This window comes from Colletotrichum fioriniae (assembly GCF_027942845.1).
Source record: "Colletotrichum fioriniae strain IMI 355084 chromosome Unknown scaffold_1, whole genome shotgun sequence".
Lineage (NCBI taxonomy): Eukaryota > Fungi > Ascomycota > Sordariomycetes > Glomerellales > Glomerellaceae > Colletotrichum > Colletotrichum fioriniae.
In genome coordinates, this window is record NW_027076837.1 from 313067 (window position 1) to 330049 (window position 16983).

The 16983-nt window shown below is 54.2% G+C and overlaps 4 protein-coding genes across 4 annotated transcripts; 2 read left to right on the plus strand and 2 right to left on the minus strand.

Annotated features, from left to right (window-relative positions):
• Positions 1-578: 578 nt before the first annotated feature.
• Positions 579-1517, plus strand: N0V96_000088 (uncharacterized protein; the record flags this gene model as incomplete). The annotated part of the gene is made up of 1 exon (XM_053191771.2): positions 579-1517. The coding sequence occupies one exon, from the start codon at positions 579-581 to the stop codon at positions 1515-1517; it is 939 nt and encodes a 312-aa protein (XP_053050855.2).
• Positions 1518-1995: 478 nt separating this feature from the next.
• On the minus strand, positions 1996-5456 carry ADP1 (FAD-dependent urate hydroxylase; the record flags this gene model as incomplete). The annotated part of the gene is made up of 4 exons (XM_053191770.1): positions 1996-4679; positions 4732-5028; positions 5097-5209; positions 5305-5456. The coding sequence occupies 4 exons, from the start codon at positions 5454-5456 to the stop codon at positions 1996-1998; spliced, it is 3246 nt and encodes a 1081-aa protein (XP_053050854.1).
• Positions 5457-7552: 2096 nt separating this feature from the next.
• Positions 7553-8856, plus strand: N0V96_000090 (uncharacterized protein; the record flags this gene model as incomplete). Its single annotated transcript, XM_065755828.1, has 3 exons — positions 7553-8068; positions 8128-8592; positions 8797-8856. The coding sequence occupies 3 exons, from the start codon at positions 7553-7555 to the stop codon at positions 8854-8856; spliced, it is 1041 nt and encodes a 346-aa protein (XP_065615068.1).
• A 2016-nt stretch (positions 8857-10872) lies between these two features.
• On the minus strand, positions 10873-12262 carry N0V96_000091 (uncharacterized protein; the record flags this gene model as incomplete). The annotated part of the gene is made up of 3 exons (XM_065755829.1): positions 10873-10909; positions 11317-12071; positions 12152-12262. The coding sequence occupies 3 exons, from the start codon at positions 12260-12262 to the stop codon at positions 10873-10875; spliced, it is 903 nt and encodes a 300-aa protein (XP_065615069.1).
• Positions 12263-16983: the final 4721 nt, after the last annotated feature.

Here is a 16983-nt window from a genome sequence, read left to right on the forward strand (position 1 = left end):
TCGTCGACCTTATTGAAAAGAAAGGGAAGACTGAGGGAGAAGGGGGTAGACTGGGCGGGAGTTGGAGTCGGTGAAGTTTTTAGAGAGGATTGAGAGAAGGAGGTTGGAGCATCTCGCGCAGTGAAAAGGAAGTTCTTTCTCTTGCGGGTGGTGGGGTCCCTTGGGATTTTTTTAGTGGAGTTGCTGAAAATTTCTGGAGCACTTCGGGACGAACAACCGCCGTTGCACCGAGGAGCCAATGAAGGATGCCACAGGTAAGAAGGGGGTGTCTCCGCAGTTGCAGCTCCAAAGTCCACCCCCCACTGTCTGGCCCTTTTTTTCGCATCTTCCTCAGAGACTGGGAATCTCAACTGAGCAAAGGAGAGCATTGGAGCGCAAGGCTGCTCATTCATACACACCCGAGCGTGCATCTATCCAATCCAGGGCCGCCCTCGAGAAATTCTCAGGTTCAACCATCCCAACAGCAAAGCAGCTTGCCATCTCAAGTCACGAATTGACTCCATTCCCAAACCCGCCTGCCGACAGACCTTCCACAATCAGGCGACTACAGCCCCGAACACCCCATCAAACCGGCCGCAATGTCGTCACGATGCTCCTGCGCGCGGCTGACGCGCCTCCCGACGACAATCGTCCCCAGACAAGCCAACCTCAACCTCACACGATCCTTCTCCTCCACGACAGCCCAGCTCAAGGTGCCCCCCCAACATCCAGACTGGATCAAGGTCCCGACGCCGCCCCAATCCCAGGCTTCTGAGGAGAAGCCGCCCATCGTAAAGGGTACCCTCCCCACGCCCCGCGACGTCTTCCCAGCAAAGGAAAACGACCGCAAAGTCCAACCCTCGTACCTCCTGGAGACCGCACCCGCACCCACCAGCGCCTCTTCCACGAAGCCCGCCCCTCCCGGCTCCCGCCTCGAGCACCGCCGCCGCATGGCCGAGTCCCGCCGCGAGAACCTCGGCATCGCCCTTCAGGGGCTCTACCAGCGCAAGCAGGAGGGCGTCGAGACCGTCACGGCCGAGAGGCAGCGCCGCCTCCGCGACCACCAGCGCGCCGCTGTCGCCCCCGAGCGCGCAGACGACCGCCTCACCCGCGGCTCCGTCCTCTCCTCCCTCGTCGGGTCAGCCTCCGTCGCGCCCAATAAGGACCGCTACGACCAGGCCAACGCTAGCAAGGCGCGGACGGCCAGGCTCGCCGCCAAGAAGAGCGAGGCGAGACAGGACGCCCTCATGGAGCTCTACATCAACGCCTCCAAGTTCATCGTGACCGAGGAGGAATTGGGCAAGCACCTGGACCAGCTCTTCTCCGAGGACTTCTGGAAGCGCCAGGGCAAGTCCATGGCCCACGACGCCGACAACGCCTGGGACGTATGGGGACAGCCGCCGACAGTGCAGTCCATGCTGGACGACATGCTGAGGACGCAGCAGCGGGCCATCGACTTCCAGACGAGCGACCAGGACAGGACTGTCAAGAGGCAGAAGTCGATTGCCGAGGAGCTGACGGGCGGCAAGATGGAGTAAAGGGGTTCACACGTCAAAAAGGGGCCGCTGTTCAGCTTGGAGAGTCGGCACATTCGGTGGGTTGTATCAAAAAATCAAAATGGTGTTTTGGCCGTTGTAACATCTCACATTTGTACGTTGTGGTGGCTTTGGGTCATAGTCTCTGCATGTCACCATGCCAAATTCCGGTTGCAGGGCCGCCGTGGAGCGCACAAGCCAACTTGTACTAGTATCAATTCTCTGTAGCATTATAAAGCCATCAATGTCAAACTATAAAAGACATGACAATCCTCCAACGCCGTGAAGCTGCCCATATGGACGTTGACAGATTATTGCCACTCGAAAGGAAACTTGCTGTATGTATCTCTGTGTGTGGTCTCTATGGAAATGACCCGAAGCTGGTGCGGCTCTTGCTAACAATGGCCGTCACGCTTGTATTCTTACAATTGTATACCAAAAAGCGCCTAGAACGTCGCCTCGAGCTGGCCATGCATGATGATCATCTCTTCTCCACAAGAAGGAAGTGCATGGCGCCGTAGGCAAGAATAAGGAAGACAACTCCAAAGGTACCGAGACTAACGACATCGGTCCAAAGGGCGTCATTATTGAAACCGAAGGAGCTCAAGATGGCGGCTCCAGGTACAGTGATGTCCAGACCGTACTTCTTGTCCACCAATGTGAGTTGCAGCACTTCATTGACAATAAGCGACTCAAAACCGTAGTGGAAAATTGAGAGCATCTGGAGCCAAAGAGCAGCCTTCGGGATGGCGTTGTGGTTAAGCAGCAGACCGGCGAAGAGCAAGCTGAACAACATGACCAAGCTACCAATCAGGTTGGCCACTCCACCGTCCTTGCAGATGATGCCAATGAAGAGGCAGATCGCCGCGGCAGCGAAGTTGAACAAGACCAGAACAAGAATGAACTTGAAGAAGTGGCTGGCATCCGGAACCAAGCCAGTCATCGGGTAGATGATGGCACCCATGAGAAGCGGCGGGATGATTCGCAACGGAATAATGTCGAACAAAATCTTAGCCGCAAAGTAGGTGATGGGTGAGTAGTAGCCGTTGGCGCGCTCTCGCACGAACAAGAGCCTCTCAGTGGCAAAGACGTTCAAGCTGGTCAGAGTGCTGAATCCGAATAAGGCCAGTAGGAAGAAGAAAAGACCCAGACGGTTCTGGAAGCCCGGAATGTCATCAGTCAATCCATAGAACAGGTACCCAGATAGAACCGCGAGGAGGATGGCAATAGCGTAGTGGGTCAGCATAAGGATAGGATTCCTGTACAGGTTCTTCCACGTGCGTTGAGACAGAATGATGAACTGGCGGGTATAGCCAACGCGGACATAGCCCTTGCCAATAGCGCTGACATGAATGTTGGGTCCCTCGGGGTTGTAACCATTGGAATTCTGTCCATTGGCGCCCTGGGCGGCAGTGATGGACTGTTGGATTTCATCATGCGTAGAGCCTGCGATGTCAGACTCGGCGAAAGATCGGATCAAAACGTCGAGGTCAGTTCCGTCATATGCAGCAGGGGGGAGGTCGTGAGGGTCTTCAACATTGGCCGGTGGGACAAAGCCGGATTGGTTCTGAAGCTTGTATGATCCAACATCCTCGCCTCCAGCATCCGATGAAGCAGCCGTATCAACGGTGTTCTTGCGGCGCGTGAAGAGCTCTCTTTCTTGGCGTATCTTGACGGAATCACGACGGTGGTTCTTGGGGCGCGAAGACGAAGACTCAACAAGGCTGTCGTCACCGATTGACCCGCCAGAAATGCTCGCGATAGACTTAACAGCAGTCGTGCTGCTGGGGCCCAGGCTAGCATTGTCGGCGTTCAGAGCTCCATCATCTTCGGAGGTAGAGGCACCGGCGTGCATGGTGAGATCAACCAGGTAATCGGCGATGTTGAAGCCTGGAGGGCACGAGTAGCCAATGTGGTCGAAGTAGGCCTGGCACTGAGAGAAAGGTCCAGAGTAGACCGCGCCACCGCGAGCCAGCAAAACTAGTCTATCGAAAAGTGCAACAATGTTGGACCGCGGCTGGTGAATAGTGAAGACGACGGTACGCTTGTAATTCTTAGCCAATGTGACGAGGCATTCGATGACATTGAACGCGTTGTAGGCATCCAGGCCGCTGGTGGGTTCGTCCAAGAACAGAATGGAAGGGCTCGTGACCAGTTCACAAGCAATGCCGACTCTGCGCTTCTCTCCACCAGAGATACCTCGGCCCTTGCCTTCCTCAGAGCCGATAAGAGAGTCCCGAATGTGGTAAATGCCCAGCTGCTTCTCAACTTCGAAAACGCGTTGCTCCTTGGCAGCACGACCCATGTTCCGGGGCAGGCGAAGAAGGGCACTCGTCAAGATGGTCTCGTGCACGGTCAGGGTGGGCAGCATGGTATCCTCTTGGTCGACAAAACCGATGACGTTCTTGTATTCGATGTCGGTAACCTTTTCGCCATTGACGAAGAAGTCGCCAGAGACTTGACCTCTCTTGTTCTTCCGCGCGAGAATATCAAGGAAAGTGGTCTTGCCAGCTCCTGAGGCACCCATGATGGCGGTTACTTCTCCGGGATGAGCCATACCCTGGATGTTGTTCAAGATTCTCTTTCCGTTGAGCTCGTAGGCGACATTCTCGAAGTAGAGAGAGGCAGGTTTGTGATCAGCCATGAGCTTCAAGCTTTCGTCGTCGGAGTCGTCCAAGGCGATGGCGCCATACTTGAACTGTCGGCGAGAGAGGTACCATGTGAGGAGGATGACGGCGACAACGAAAAGGGAGCATGCGGCGATAATACTGGCGATGAGTGGGGTGTTGATCTTCTTGACCGGCCTTTCGTAACCAGGGACTTCAGTGTGGTACAGACACTCTCCAGAGCGACAGCTCAGTTGGATGCTACTGTCGCCGATCAAGGACAGAATCAGGTCGTCCATGGCGGGCTCTTTGAAGGCGCAGTTGTTGACGCCTCCATTCTTCTGCAAGCACTGGAACTCTGCGGGGCCCTTGATCTCCTCTACCAGGAATTCGCCAATGTCGACGGAGCCGTTCTCGCCACAGAGCATACGGTCTGGGATGCAGTCGCATTGGATCTTGTTACATTTGTAGTCAGTGCTGTTCTGGCTGTCGTTGATATCGGCGTTTGAGCTGCACTCGTTCAAATGGCAGTAGAAAGATTCACGTTCGTCAACCCAGACTAGAGCAGGTTAGCTTGGTCACCGCTCCAAGTGTACGGACGACAGGCCTACATTGGAAATCGCAGTTGCCCTCTTCTTTCTTGCAGGTAAAGGTGACTTGGGGGCGCTTCTCGCCGAGGAGGTCGGTAATCTTCTTGTTGGTGACATCGCAGATTTGATAGTTGTGGTTGATGACCTCGCCATTCTGGTAGCAAACCCCGCCCTCCTTAGTTTCCATGAGGGCGTCGCAGGCCTTATTTTCTGTGCAAACGTTGCAGTTGATGCCGGTCCAGCCGTCGTCGCATTCGCAATTATCACCGGTTCGTCGGGGTCTATCGGTGTTGTCGCCACGGGAGAGAGATCCGCACACTAAGGAGTGCTTGTCAGTAATGCGCCAGACTTGTGCGACCGCAGGGCGGGGGAACGTGTGGACGTACGTGGATCGAGACAGTCATCACCGCCGAAGCCCTCGGGGCAGCTACATTTGCCGGTAAAGTCATTGCAGCCGGCAAACTGGGTGCACTTGTGGGCAGGGAGAAGACAGTTGAAGCTGCGCGAAGGATACACATTAGCATTGGAGAGTTGAAGGCACAAGCGATGACAGCAGGATCGCGAAATTAGGACCTCTCGACGCAAAGCACTCACCAAGGAGGACAATCAGAGGGCCGGTCGTCGAGTAAGGTGAGCTGGGCTCGCAGCATATCGGCCGTGGTGGAATAGTTGCGCTGGGCCGAAGTCAGGACAGGAAGACATGCCAGAGCCCCGATGAGGAGGCTCCTCAAGGCGGGAGGAGCCATGGTGGGCGTGTTGAAGTGGCGGACTACACCGAGTCGGATGCCAGCAGATAGAGAGTGGTGACGGGAGAGATGTCGATGTCGAAGGAAGGTGAGGTGAGGGTTGAGAGCAGATCAGAGAGGGGAGAAAGAAGGTCAGATCATAGACTGGACTGAACTGGACCCAACGGAGATGGACACGGCTGCGAACAGAGCGGCGGAAGGATGGGGGAGGAATGGAAGCTCTTGGCCTGCGGGAGGATGCGTGTGAAGCAGACGTGGATGACCTGCGCTGGACCAAGGCACCGAGCTGATAACAGAGGTACAGCCGGCCGATAATAACCCGCAGCAGCAGCGCCCAGCACCCAGCAACCAGCGACGCGGCTTGCTGGTACCTTGCTACGGTACGTATCCACTCCCGAGGTGTCTCCAGCTGGACGGAACGGTCCAATCGTGAGGTGGCGGTGGCGTCACAGTGGATAAATCCTCAGGATACGTACCGCGGCAGGCTGGGGACCCCACTGTGCCAGTCGGAAACACGCACCAGCGTCCCGTGGGGTGGCTGAACCTACGGGGTTCGTACCGCTAGAGCCTGAGTCTTCAGGTTCAATAGCCATGTGCCTGGGGGGCGGTACGTATTCGTAGATACCTCCGGTAAGGAACCTTTCTTTTAGCATCCTGTAGCTCAATCTGTCAGACTTCTTCTCTTATTCCCCCAAACCCCCGCCGTTTTGCTCGGCCAACCAGTTCTATGGGACGGGACGAGACAAGACGCTAAGAATAGCTCAACTCTTTGTCCCCCCTCTCTCGAGTTCTTGGTGCCTATGTACGAAGTAGTGTAGCTGAATAGTTACCTCAGCAGCTTAGCTCATGCCCTCCATTGCCAAATGCAGACAAACTTACAGGGAAGACGCCTGCCAACTGCGAGATCCATGAGCATTACACTCTGCGACCCTGCGTTTACCATCATCGACGTTGCCATTGAAACACATTGATACAATGCGATTGTACATCTAAGCGTAAAGTCAAGCATCAGGCATGCCCATCTGCCACTCATCTGACGCTCAGGTGGATCTGCCAGTTGTCGTGTACGCAGTCCGGCTCCGGCCTCACATGCCTAGTTCGATCAGCCGAACCTGAGGGGACTATAGAAGTACTTCATTCCGAACAAAACACGATCAATGGTACAGTCCAGCAGAGAACAGACGATGGGCTTCGGCAGGGACTCTAGCCAGTGGCCTCACAGGCAATGTTGAGCCTGATGAAGCATAGCTGCAGGTCATTCCTTTACAGTGACAGATCATCACCTTCAGCTATACCACTTGAGCAAAGATAGCTCGAAAGCTTCTCATACTTGTACTGACTAGCTTAAAATAAAGAAGCCTCACCGGTTCTGACATAATACTTACAGCATATCTTGGACAGACCGAGGGCTGACATCCAGTCTATCCTCGTTTCAACGTCTTAGTAATGATCCCTTACGTTTATCACCAAAGCTACAAGCTCCAGCCACAGCTCGTCTCAGCTCGAGCCGAATCGATCTCGTTGCTCTCCCCGCATTGAATGGAACCTCACTCAGGTACACAACATCCGCGACATTATACTTTTCTCCAACAACCACAATCCCGCGCATCTGTGCCCGCGGAGAGTCTTCCTAGTGGCAGACAATCTCCAGTGCGCACCCTGTTGACGGGCCTTTGGCATGCGTTAGGCCCGGGACGCCGCCGTGTGCTCAGAGTGTCCAATGTTCTCTGAGCAGTCCGAAGACACATCCCGTCCGTGCTGATACGCGGGATTGCCATTAGTCGCCTTATAGACGAGGTCGAAGCAACTGTGCCAGTGCGTGTGTGTATGTGTGTATAGGCAAAAGTGACCATGACTCTTGTTTTAGATCTCAGTTTCCCATAATCCCGCCAGCCTTGGCATTGTATCAATTCAACCCGGCGCAAATCGCCAAAGCCTTACTTCTCCACGTTTCTCATACCCTCTCACTCACCAAACTAATTGCTGCCCACTAGAGTTCCTCTTCTCGGCTCAAATGCCATCATCCTGAGCCACTCATCCAACGCATCCCGCACCCCGCACAGCTCAACCCCTCTCTCCCCTTCCCCTCGCTAACAATGGTCCGCATATCGGCGTTCGACGTAGAGCAATGGATGGACGAGTACGAGATAACCCCAGGCTGCCTGAACATCGCCGAGACCTGCGCCGCCTCCGTCTCCGTAAATGATCTAGAGACCCTCTCTGAGGACAAGCACGCGCCCGGCCCTGTCGACCTCTCCACAAAGCTAGTATATGGCCCCATCCGTGGCTCCGCCCGGCTCCGTCAGAGAGTCGCGGCGCTCTGTAGCGGCGCCGGAGCCGGGGCTGGGTTCGACTCGGATGACGCAAATCCCGGCGTGCTCTGTGAAGACGACGTGCTCATCACCCAGGGCGCCATCGGCGCCAACTTCCTGCTGCTGTACACCCTGGTGAACTCCGGCGACCACGTCATATGCGTGTATCCCACGTACCAGCAGCTCTACAGCGTCCCCGAGAGCCTCGGCGCTGATGTCTCCTTGTGGAGGCTCAAGGAGGAGAATGGCTTCGTGCCGGACGTGAGCGAACTCGAGGTCCTCGTCAAGCCCAACACAAAGGTGATTCCATATTCTCACTCAAGACCGATCCTATCCTTGACACTAACCCGTAATACCAGATGATCATCATCAACAACCCAAACAACCCAACCGGCATCCCCATCCCAACCCCAGTCCTCGCCTCCCTCGTCACCTTCGCCAAAGCCAGAGACATCATTCTCTTCTCAGACGAGGTCTACCGGCCCCTCTTCCACAACCTCTTCTCCTCCGCCGGCGGGGACGCGGATGTGCCCCCGCCCCTCACAACCTTTGGCTACCCCAAAGTCGTCGTCACAGGCTCCATGTCCAAATCCTACGCCCTAGCCGGCATCCGCATCGGCTGGATCGCCTCCGCCGATAAATCCATAATCCAAGCCGTCGCCTCGGCACGCGACTACACCACCATCAGTGTCTCCCAAATCGACGACCAAATCGCCTCCTACGCTCTATCACCACCCGTCTATGCGCCGCTACTACGGCGGAACGTCGGGCTCGCCGTCACTAACAAGGCTTTACTGGAAGCTTTTATCGAGAGGCACAAGGGTGTATGTTCTTGGGTAAGGCCTATGGCTGGGACGACTGCATTTATACGCTTCACGCACAGGAACGGCGAACCGGTGGACGATGTGCGGTTCTGTTTGGATGTGTTGGAGAAGACGAATGTGTTTTTCGTGCCGGGGTCAAAGTGTTTTGGTCACGGGAGGGATTTCCAGGGGTATGTGAGGATTGGGTATGTGTGTCATACCGAGGTGCTTGTGGAGGCATTGGAGAAGCTTGAGGCGTACATGCGTATAGCCTTTCCGGAGTAGTAGGTTTCTGCTTGAAGCTCATCACGACGCTCCTAGGAGAATCTAGAAGGTAGGTATGATACTTTTTGAACCCCCTTTACGAGGTGATCATGAAGTTATGCTGTTCAGGCAGTCCAAAGACCCGTTCTGTTGCCGACCTGTGTGTATGTTCTGAAGCAAGAGTCTACGTTTTGGACAATGGCAGATCTCCTGACCTCCACTGCCTCATCCAAGAAATCTTGGACAGTCGCTTCTGCCTCTCGCTTGGCGTTGCTGAAAATCGTAATCGATGGTCCAAAACGCAAACAGACGACGCCGAGACGAATTCTCGCTTCCCATAAGAAACGCTAGGTCTAACTTGTCTCTTCTCATAGAGCCGTTTCCATACCTAAAGTAACAATCATGCTGTTGAGGACTCATCATCTTTGCCAAACTAAAGTAAGCTTTCGGATAAGAAAGGCATGGAGGCTCCATGTGGCATTGGCGGAATGATCCCAAGCACGTTTTTTTAGCTTGTTCGTCAATTCCCCATAGAGCCTTAGAGATTGTAAAGCTCGCTAACCCTCTTTTGGGACTTCTCTTGTTTTTGTAAATCTACTCGAGAACTGTTCTAGGTATTCAATTTGTATCCGGAGAAAGAGCTATCCTGATTGCAATCGACTGCCTCGCTCGCTACAAAAGCTCACGCTTCAGCAACACCCTTTCCGCTGTCTTCCAGATGAGATATTACTCTCCCAAACTCGTTTCACACGGCTCTTTTCCTCTCTTTTACTTTTCTCCCCTTAAATGTCATCCATATCCAAGCCCGCATGCCCAGCCCTTCTTCTCCCGGCAGCCTCGCAAGAAAAGACGCCATATGAATCTTCCCGCCTACAAGGACTATCGGCCATCTTCTCAGGTTTCCTTAATAAGCCGCAAAGACGGAATCCTGGGCTATACTTCGGCAGCCAGGTCTCGCCCATAATCGCCAACTCCTGAAAGCTTGGAGCTGCTACCAATAGGGGCTATCAGTCGAACAAGGGCTAATTCAGTCGAAACGTCTTAGTCCTCAATACACCACTGCAAGCCCATCAATGCATCCAAAGATTAACGACATACTCGAGAGAGAGCGGATCTGTCACATGTATGCTTGTGTTCATACTATTGAAGGCAACAACCCAGCATCGCTTGGTAGATGCGAGTCTTTCCTAATACAGCCAGATCAGCTGTTACGTACCCCATCGGCAACAAACATCCACCACAAACGCTCTATACTGGATTAGACCCAAAGCTGGCTCTAGATACACCCCTCGCAAACCCAGCTTCAACCGAAGCAACGGCAGTGCAGTGCCTCGTTAATCTGACCTGGTACCTTTCCCAGTCTTGAGTTCCAACCCGATGATCCAGATTCAGGAGACGCAGAGCAGACAGGCACGGAGTTTACCTTGGTCGACAAAAGCTGCTCTACTTGATTATCAACGGGAACTTGGGATCAGAAGTTCAGCATATTCGTCTGCAATGGTGAGCCCATCTGCACCGAATATCTTAAGCATCTAATCACACCATCTTACCACTCCAGCCGTGACAGAAGGCACAACCAATTACCGCAAGACCATCATAATTGAAATTTTGTGCTCTTGTAGACGAAAAAATGACAAGCCATTGCTACGTCGAGCGCGTAGGCTACAACTATACATGGCGCAGCAGCTCCTCTAAATCGCTTTGGTATCCTTTGCACTCGTTCAATCCGGAACGAGGTTCGCCAAACGCCGATATCCGGTATGCCGGAAGACTATTATACAAACGAGATTCAAGACCTTGCTTCAGTAAGGCAAGCGCCTCGTCCAACCTGTATATGTTTTCACCCTTCAAGACTTCATATGTACCAACAAAATAGCCTCCAGGCGTTCATTCGTTTGCAACAGGCTCATTGCTTTCAGCCGTAATCATCAGATTGAATATATTTCGCGCGATCCCAGCTCAGGACATCACCTATCATCGTGAGGTCTGGCACTGGAAGGTTCTATCACAATTTGCGGCACTTGCTGCAATCGTAGACTAGGTAGTCGTGGTACCCTTGAGCTCCGGCGTGAGTCTGCGGAGTTGTTCGTAGTCTGCTCATCGGCAGCCAAGTCGGCCATGCTTGAGGCAATGCTCTCTGCCTGTTGTTGGGCAGGGCCGGGATACGTCGGCGGAGGCTCAGTACCAGGTTGGGGAGTATTGCTCCTGGACCGCTCGTCATCTAACGAAACTTCGTCGTATCCAGGTGGAGAGTAGATGGGCATGCCGGCGTCTCCTACGTCAGCTTCAACATCCGGACTGGACCCTGCCCGGGTATCTAGGCGGGGGGTATCTGGTCGAGAATTTGCCCGTGACCTCGAAGTAAATCCTGGCGAAGGTAAGTCGCTTTCGATGCTCATTACAGAGCTACCCCTCCTGTGGTTCATAGCTGATCCGGCCCCCGATCGAATTGAGGTGGCGGCAATACTAGCGGAGTCTGACAGCAGCCCCATCCTCTCACTCTCATTGCTGTTGGCGCGAAGTCGTGTGCCGTCGTGACGAGCAACACCGAGGTCGGCGTAAGATACGCTAGAAACAGCTCTCTGACGTTCATTCTTGAGGCGTTCATGTTCTTCGCGGAGGACAGCGACGACGCTATTATTGCTGGCAGCCCGAGCTCTGGATCGGATGTTGTCCAGAGCTACAAAGTCACCACGTTCCCGAGCTTCCCGGCGCTCCACTCTCCGCTCCTCCCGCTCAGCAAGCTCCTGACGGCGGGCCAGGCGAATCTGGTAGAGAGCCTCCATCTCCTGATCACGCAGATCCTCCTCTGTTTCTTCCGTAGGATATTCGATAACGACATCGACACCACCGCGTTCACCTTCGCGACCCAGAACTTGCTCAGTTTCATTCGGATCAGGTCGGTAAGCAGGCAGCGTCATAATCGAACGAATCGATGTATTGCGGTTGACAGCGCTGTTGGGGGAGCGGGCATCGGCCTGCGACTGATCGGCCGAGGCATCGAATGCGACAGAAGAGGGGCGGGATCGACGGCGGTCGGTCAGTCGTTCGGTAGAGGTGGAGTCTTCATCCTGAGCTTGGCGGTATCTGTTTCTGCCACCATTTTTCAATATTGACTTGAAAAAGCCGCCGCCGCTAGGCTTCTTGTTGTTGCCGCGGGTAGAGCGCCGAGATGCTCGGAGAGAAAAGACGACAAAGGCGATAAAGATAAGGAGGACCAGTACACCAAGGATGACCTTTGGCAGTATGGCGTCAGCGGCTTAGTCTAGGGTAATGGGGGACGGGGAAAGAATCCTTTACATGTCTTTTCACTTACAATTGTGGTAATTTTCCTGCCGTCGATTTCTTCGCGACGTTGCAGCGTCGCAGTGTAGCCAGTCTGGGAACCGGCGGAGAAGTCGAGTGGTATTCGTATTTTGAGGTACATTGCGTGTAACGAGCGACTGGATTTCGACAGAGTACCGGAACGGAAGTGTCGGCGGTTTAAGGTCGAGAGGCGCTGGAGAGTTAACGGCGAGGCGGATTAAGGCGGGGCGTCCCAGCTGCGCAAAGCGAATAATAAGCGTCAGGACTGGGACATTGAGACTCGGAAATTGCAGGGACGCCTATGGGGACGCGCTGGATCGGAGACGAGAGGACGGCGATGCAGGTGATGGTCGAAGTGATGTGGACGTGGAAGTCGAGAGGTGATGTGGGAGAGAAAGAAGGAGGCAAGCAACAGCAGTCGGTTGATTTGGCGGTTGGAGGTGAGATGAGGTGAGGTGAGGCGAGAAGACTGACGGGACTAGGTCCAGGCAAGGTGCAGGTTGGTACTTTACTTGGTAGTAGCGGCGCCGCGGTGGTAGTAGCACAGGGTCAACCTCGAAAGGTCCGGGGGTCCAGAAGCTGGCGGCGAGGTACGTATCCGTGCCCGTAGGCTGGGTGTAAACCTGTGCCTCTTCTCTGTGCGCAGTGCTGTGCAGTGCAGTGGGACTCGGTGGTGAGCGATGAAGGGTCCTTTCGGGTGGGTGAGTGGGTTGGATGGATCCGGGAAGGGTGTGAGCTTTGTGAGGCTGGGAGGCACGGAGCAGCAGGTCGGTGCCTTGCCCTTGAAGTGCTCTGTATCCGTATGCGTGCTTGGTCTTGGTCGCGATGCAGGAGGGAGGCGGAGGCGGAGGCGGATGGACGAGAGGCAGCAGCGATGCTGGATCGGATCACCGCTGTAGATTGTCTCTTGGGTTGCCTGAGTAAGGTATCTAAGGCGGGTATCCGTAAGCGTATTGCGTGTTGGATGTTGGACGTGGACGTCAGGATGACCGGGCTTGTGTATGGTGGACGGTTGGAAAAGTTATGTGTGTTCGATGATGATGAATTGGCTCTAGTTTGAAAGAAGATGGAGTGATATTGATCCAGCCCCAAGGATCAGAATAGCAGAAGGAGGAAAAGCGAGCAGGCAAAGTCTCGGTTGATGTCGCGGTCGAGGTTGCAGATGAACCTAAGATGAGGACGAGGACGAGGATTGCGGATGCCTCAGCGCAGCGCAGCAGACCTGGGTACGTACTGCGTGAGGTAGAGCTTCAACGGAAGGCAGGAGGCAGGCACGCAGGCACGAGAAGGAGGCAGGAGCAGAGCAGGATGCAAAAGTGGATTGTTGCAGTTGCCCACGGCCGGGGCCTGCAGGTGCTGTTGCAATTGCAGTCTGCGGATGCCCTTCACAGCTGGACCCCGAGACTCCTTCTCTCTCTCTCTCTTTCACACTCTACCTGACCTCATCATACACGCTCTCACTCTATGGCCATGTTTCAAAGATACTTCATCAGCCACCCACTCCAACGTGATAAACGAGGTACCTCGCACAATAAACATCCTCCACTCCCCCTTCGAGGTGGGCCGCCTCGTAGCTCACCTTAGCGTCGCTCGTGTATGTTCCTTAGTGGGTGCCGGCGGCGGGAAGAATCTCTGCGCTAACCTTGTCCAGGTTCCACGTTGCTGTGCGCGCCGCTCATCCCGTTGCAACTCTGCTCGAGAACGATGCAAGTCGTCGCGTCCTCCCTCTCCGGTTCTCTTATCCTCTCTCTGAGGAGTCTCTGGTGTCTCACGTACGCAGCTGCACTGGACCCCGTGGAACGGCTTTGAGTCAATGGCAACGGCCCTCGCTGTCAGTGATATCAGACAGGACAATCCCGAGTATTCTCAATGCCGCTCCGCGTAGACATAAGATGGCAGGCCGACCGAACCGCCAATGAACCAATGAACCAAACAATCAAATCATTTGAGTTTGCCCCAAATCAGCGAACGCTGTTCATCGAATCATTCTCGGCCCTTTCCAAGTACCTATCCGTGTACATGAATACATGACACGACCATACCTACATACTCCGTACCGAGTCCTTCTACCAGGAAGACTACCTATCTGCAAACACGGCCTGGGCGAAACGTGAAGGAAAAGAGGCCTGTCCTCTGCGTCTGTCAAACTTCACTTGCAGAGCAAACAACGAGCCTTGCTTCTTCAACCCAGCCCCTTTCTGCACAGGGCATTCAATCGAATCAACTTGTCTTTCTTCGGGGTTCACTGAGCAATTGGAGCTTCAATTCAAATCATCATTTGGCATCAATCCCTCAAGTACGAATGCCAAATCAGGACCATCCATACTTCTGCAGTTAACATTCGAGCCCATGTTCGCTGCGTCAGACTCCTCCCAGGGGCTCCAACTTTCAGTCAGCCCAACCCAGACCATCGGGGCGTGAGGCAGTGCCCAGGGCAGGGCAGCGTTGGTGTTGGCGCCAGTCTTGTCAGTGGTCACCCGCTCTGCACAGGCACACAGGCTACGGAGACATCATACAGATTGGCGCTATCATCGTCACTGGCGATTACATCGCGCCGGCAGCCTGTCCTTGAGGCTTGACGTGTGGCTTGCGGCTTGCTGCAACGGTGTCATTAGGCCCTAAAACTTCTGGCCCACGAAACGTCGAAACCCCATCAGCTTTGCTCCATCAACTTCCCCGTTTTCTGTCTTGATTCGGGTCCACGAGTGACATCAGACGAAACCATCTCTCACGCCTGACGAGTCGACGATACGATCAATCTGTCCTTGACATGAAGTTGCTGCTCCCGCCCCTTCTTTTGATTTCGTGCCCTAGGGCAGTGATTTCGCTTCCGTCGCCTGCCGTGTCACGAATTTAAGCATTAGCAGGGGCCTCCTCAGGAACGCCGTCGCCATGCCATGCCGCCATCCGGCTTGGGCTTTTCGATTGACTGAAACCCACTTGGCCAAGAAGAACTCGCCCAGCAGAGTCTCCAGTTTTGCCCGGTAACGGTATACTATTTCCAGCAACAAGCATCATGGCCCAGCAACAATGCAACGAAAATCAAGCAATATCAACGCATCAGTCTCCAGAGGCTAGTGTAGTGCAGCTCTCACCAGCCACCGACTGCTTTCCTCTCTGTACAGTATGCGAGCCTATATGCTGCTCTGCCACAGCCCACAGACATGGCAGGCTGGCAGGGTTCCCCGGGACAGGTGAGATAGCGTGGGTAAGTTGTGACTTGTGAGAGGATTAACCGCCAGCATCGGGGGCTGCCTGGTAGCTCGCGAGCCAGTCGAGGAATGGCAGGGACCCCCGCGGTCTCCAGCACCGCCTCACCTGCATCATGATGACTATGTGGCTGGGGATGGAGGGGCTGCCGCTTGCGTGGGCTTACTCCAGCGTAGCATGCAAGTCAAGTCAGCCCAGGTGCCTCGCCCTCATCATTCTTCGAAAGCTGCTGCACCCCTTCTCGAAGACATATCTCACATGCTGTTCCTGCAAATCAGACAAATGGTTGCGGAATCAACACCTGGGCACCAGGGATAGAGACTGACACACAATCATCAAGACTTCCTCCAGGGCCTGAGGGCGCAACGCTATTCAGGAACGAAAGCCCAGCAACTATGCAAGTCTAAGACAGATGCACTTTATGTCTCAGACATTTCTGCACGCCGTCTTAAACCACCCAATCGCCTAGCCGCACCCTCTAATTCGTCCACCTTCGCGAGTAGCGCTGACAGAACTTAAGGAGAGAGACGACTGGCCATCTTGCACAGTAGCCATCGCCTGTAGGGCAGCCTGCCGTGCCTCGGGTAGGACGACCTAATAGTCTAATAGTCAGGCCCGTTGTGTCAGCTCATTGGAAGAAGCCGTCCAGCGCAACCCCCGCGCGAAATCTGGAATTATTCCGCATCAAGGATAAGGCGACGCAACGTTGGATCGGTTCTCTCAAGGTGCCACAATCTTGACTTATACGAGCTGGGGCTTGGTCCCAATTTCTCTGTCAACATATCCAAGGAGAACGAATTATTGTTTACGGAGTATCTGAACGTACTCTTGATATTCTGGTTGACGAAAGACCATGCACATGAGAAGTATCAGAGAGCCTGAGAAAAGAGAGACATTCTTTTCCATCATAGAATAAAAGGTAAGGCGCTATCACACCCGGCAACCCCACTCCCGCTGTCTCACGGAGACCTATCCACTGTCAGCTGCAGCTTTCGCTCGCAGGATTCATCACCGCGCATTGCGCTCTGTATCATGAATCCTGCCACCACACGCCGAGACCAACAAAGCCTCATTACTTGGCCATTTGGAAGAAACTAGATCCTGGCCATTCTGACGGAGCGACATTCCGGCCCCCAAAAATTCGCAAATCCTTCCCTGGGCGTCCCAGGCCACCACGTTGTCAATCGCATCCGTGCATGACGTATGGAGTACAACTGCCGATCGATACGATAGTGTGAGATTGGAGTGCTTTGCTTGCTGCCTGCGCTGCGAATGATATTGATCGATATCGGCTCAGAGGATGATCCTATCCCTGGTGAACGTGGCCGTCTACGTCAATCTTAGATGCACGTTCATTTAGCAAGCAACACCATTACCGCCTTTCAATCTGGCGCTGGGATAAAGATTACCGGATAGGTAAAGTATTCGAACTGAGATGGTATGAGACTTGTCGATGGTGCATATAACGATATGCGCTGGAAGCAAGTTGTCTGCTCCCAAGGGCACGAATGTAGGCTTCTAGCTCGTCTTATATGTGGACGAGGCATATGTGAAAACCTCTTAACCTCTAACATCAATAACTCATGCTCCTAGGAGAGGATGCATTCGGGTCTTTCTTCTTAGGCTATTTGC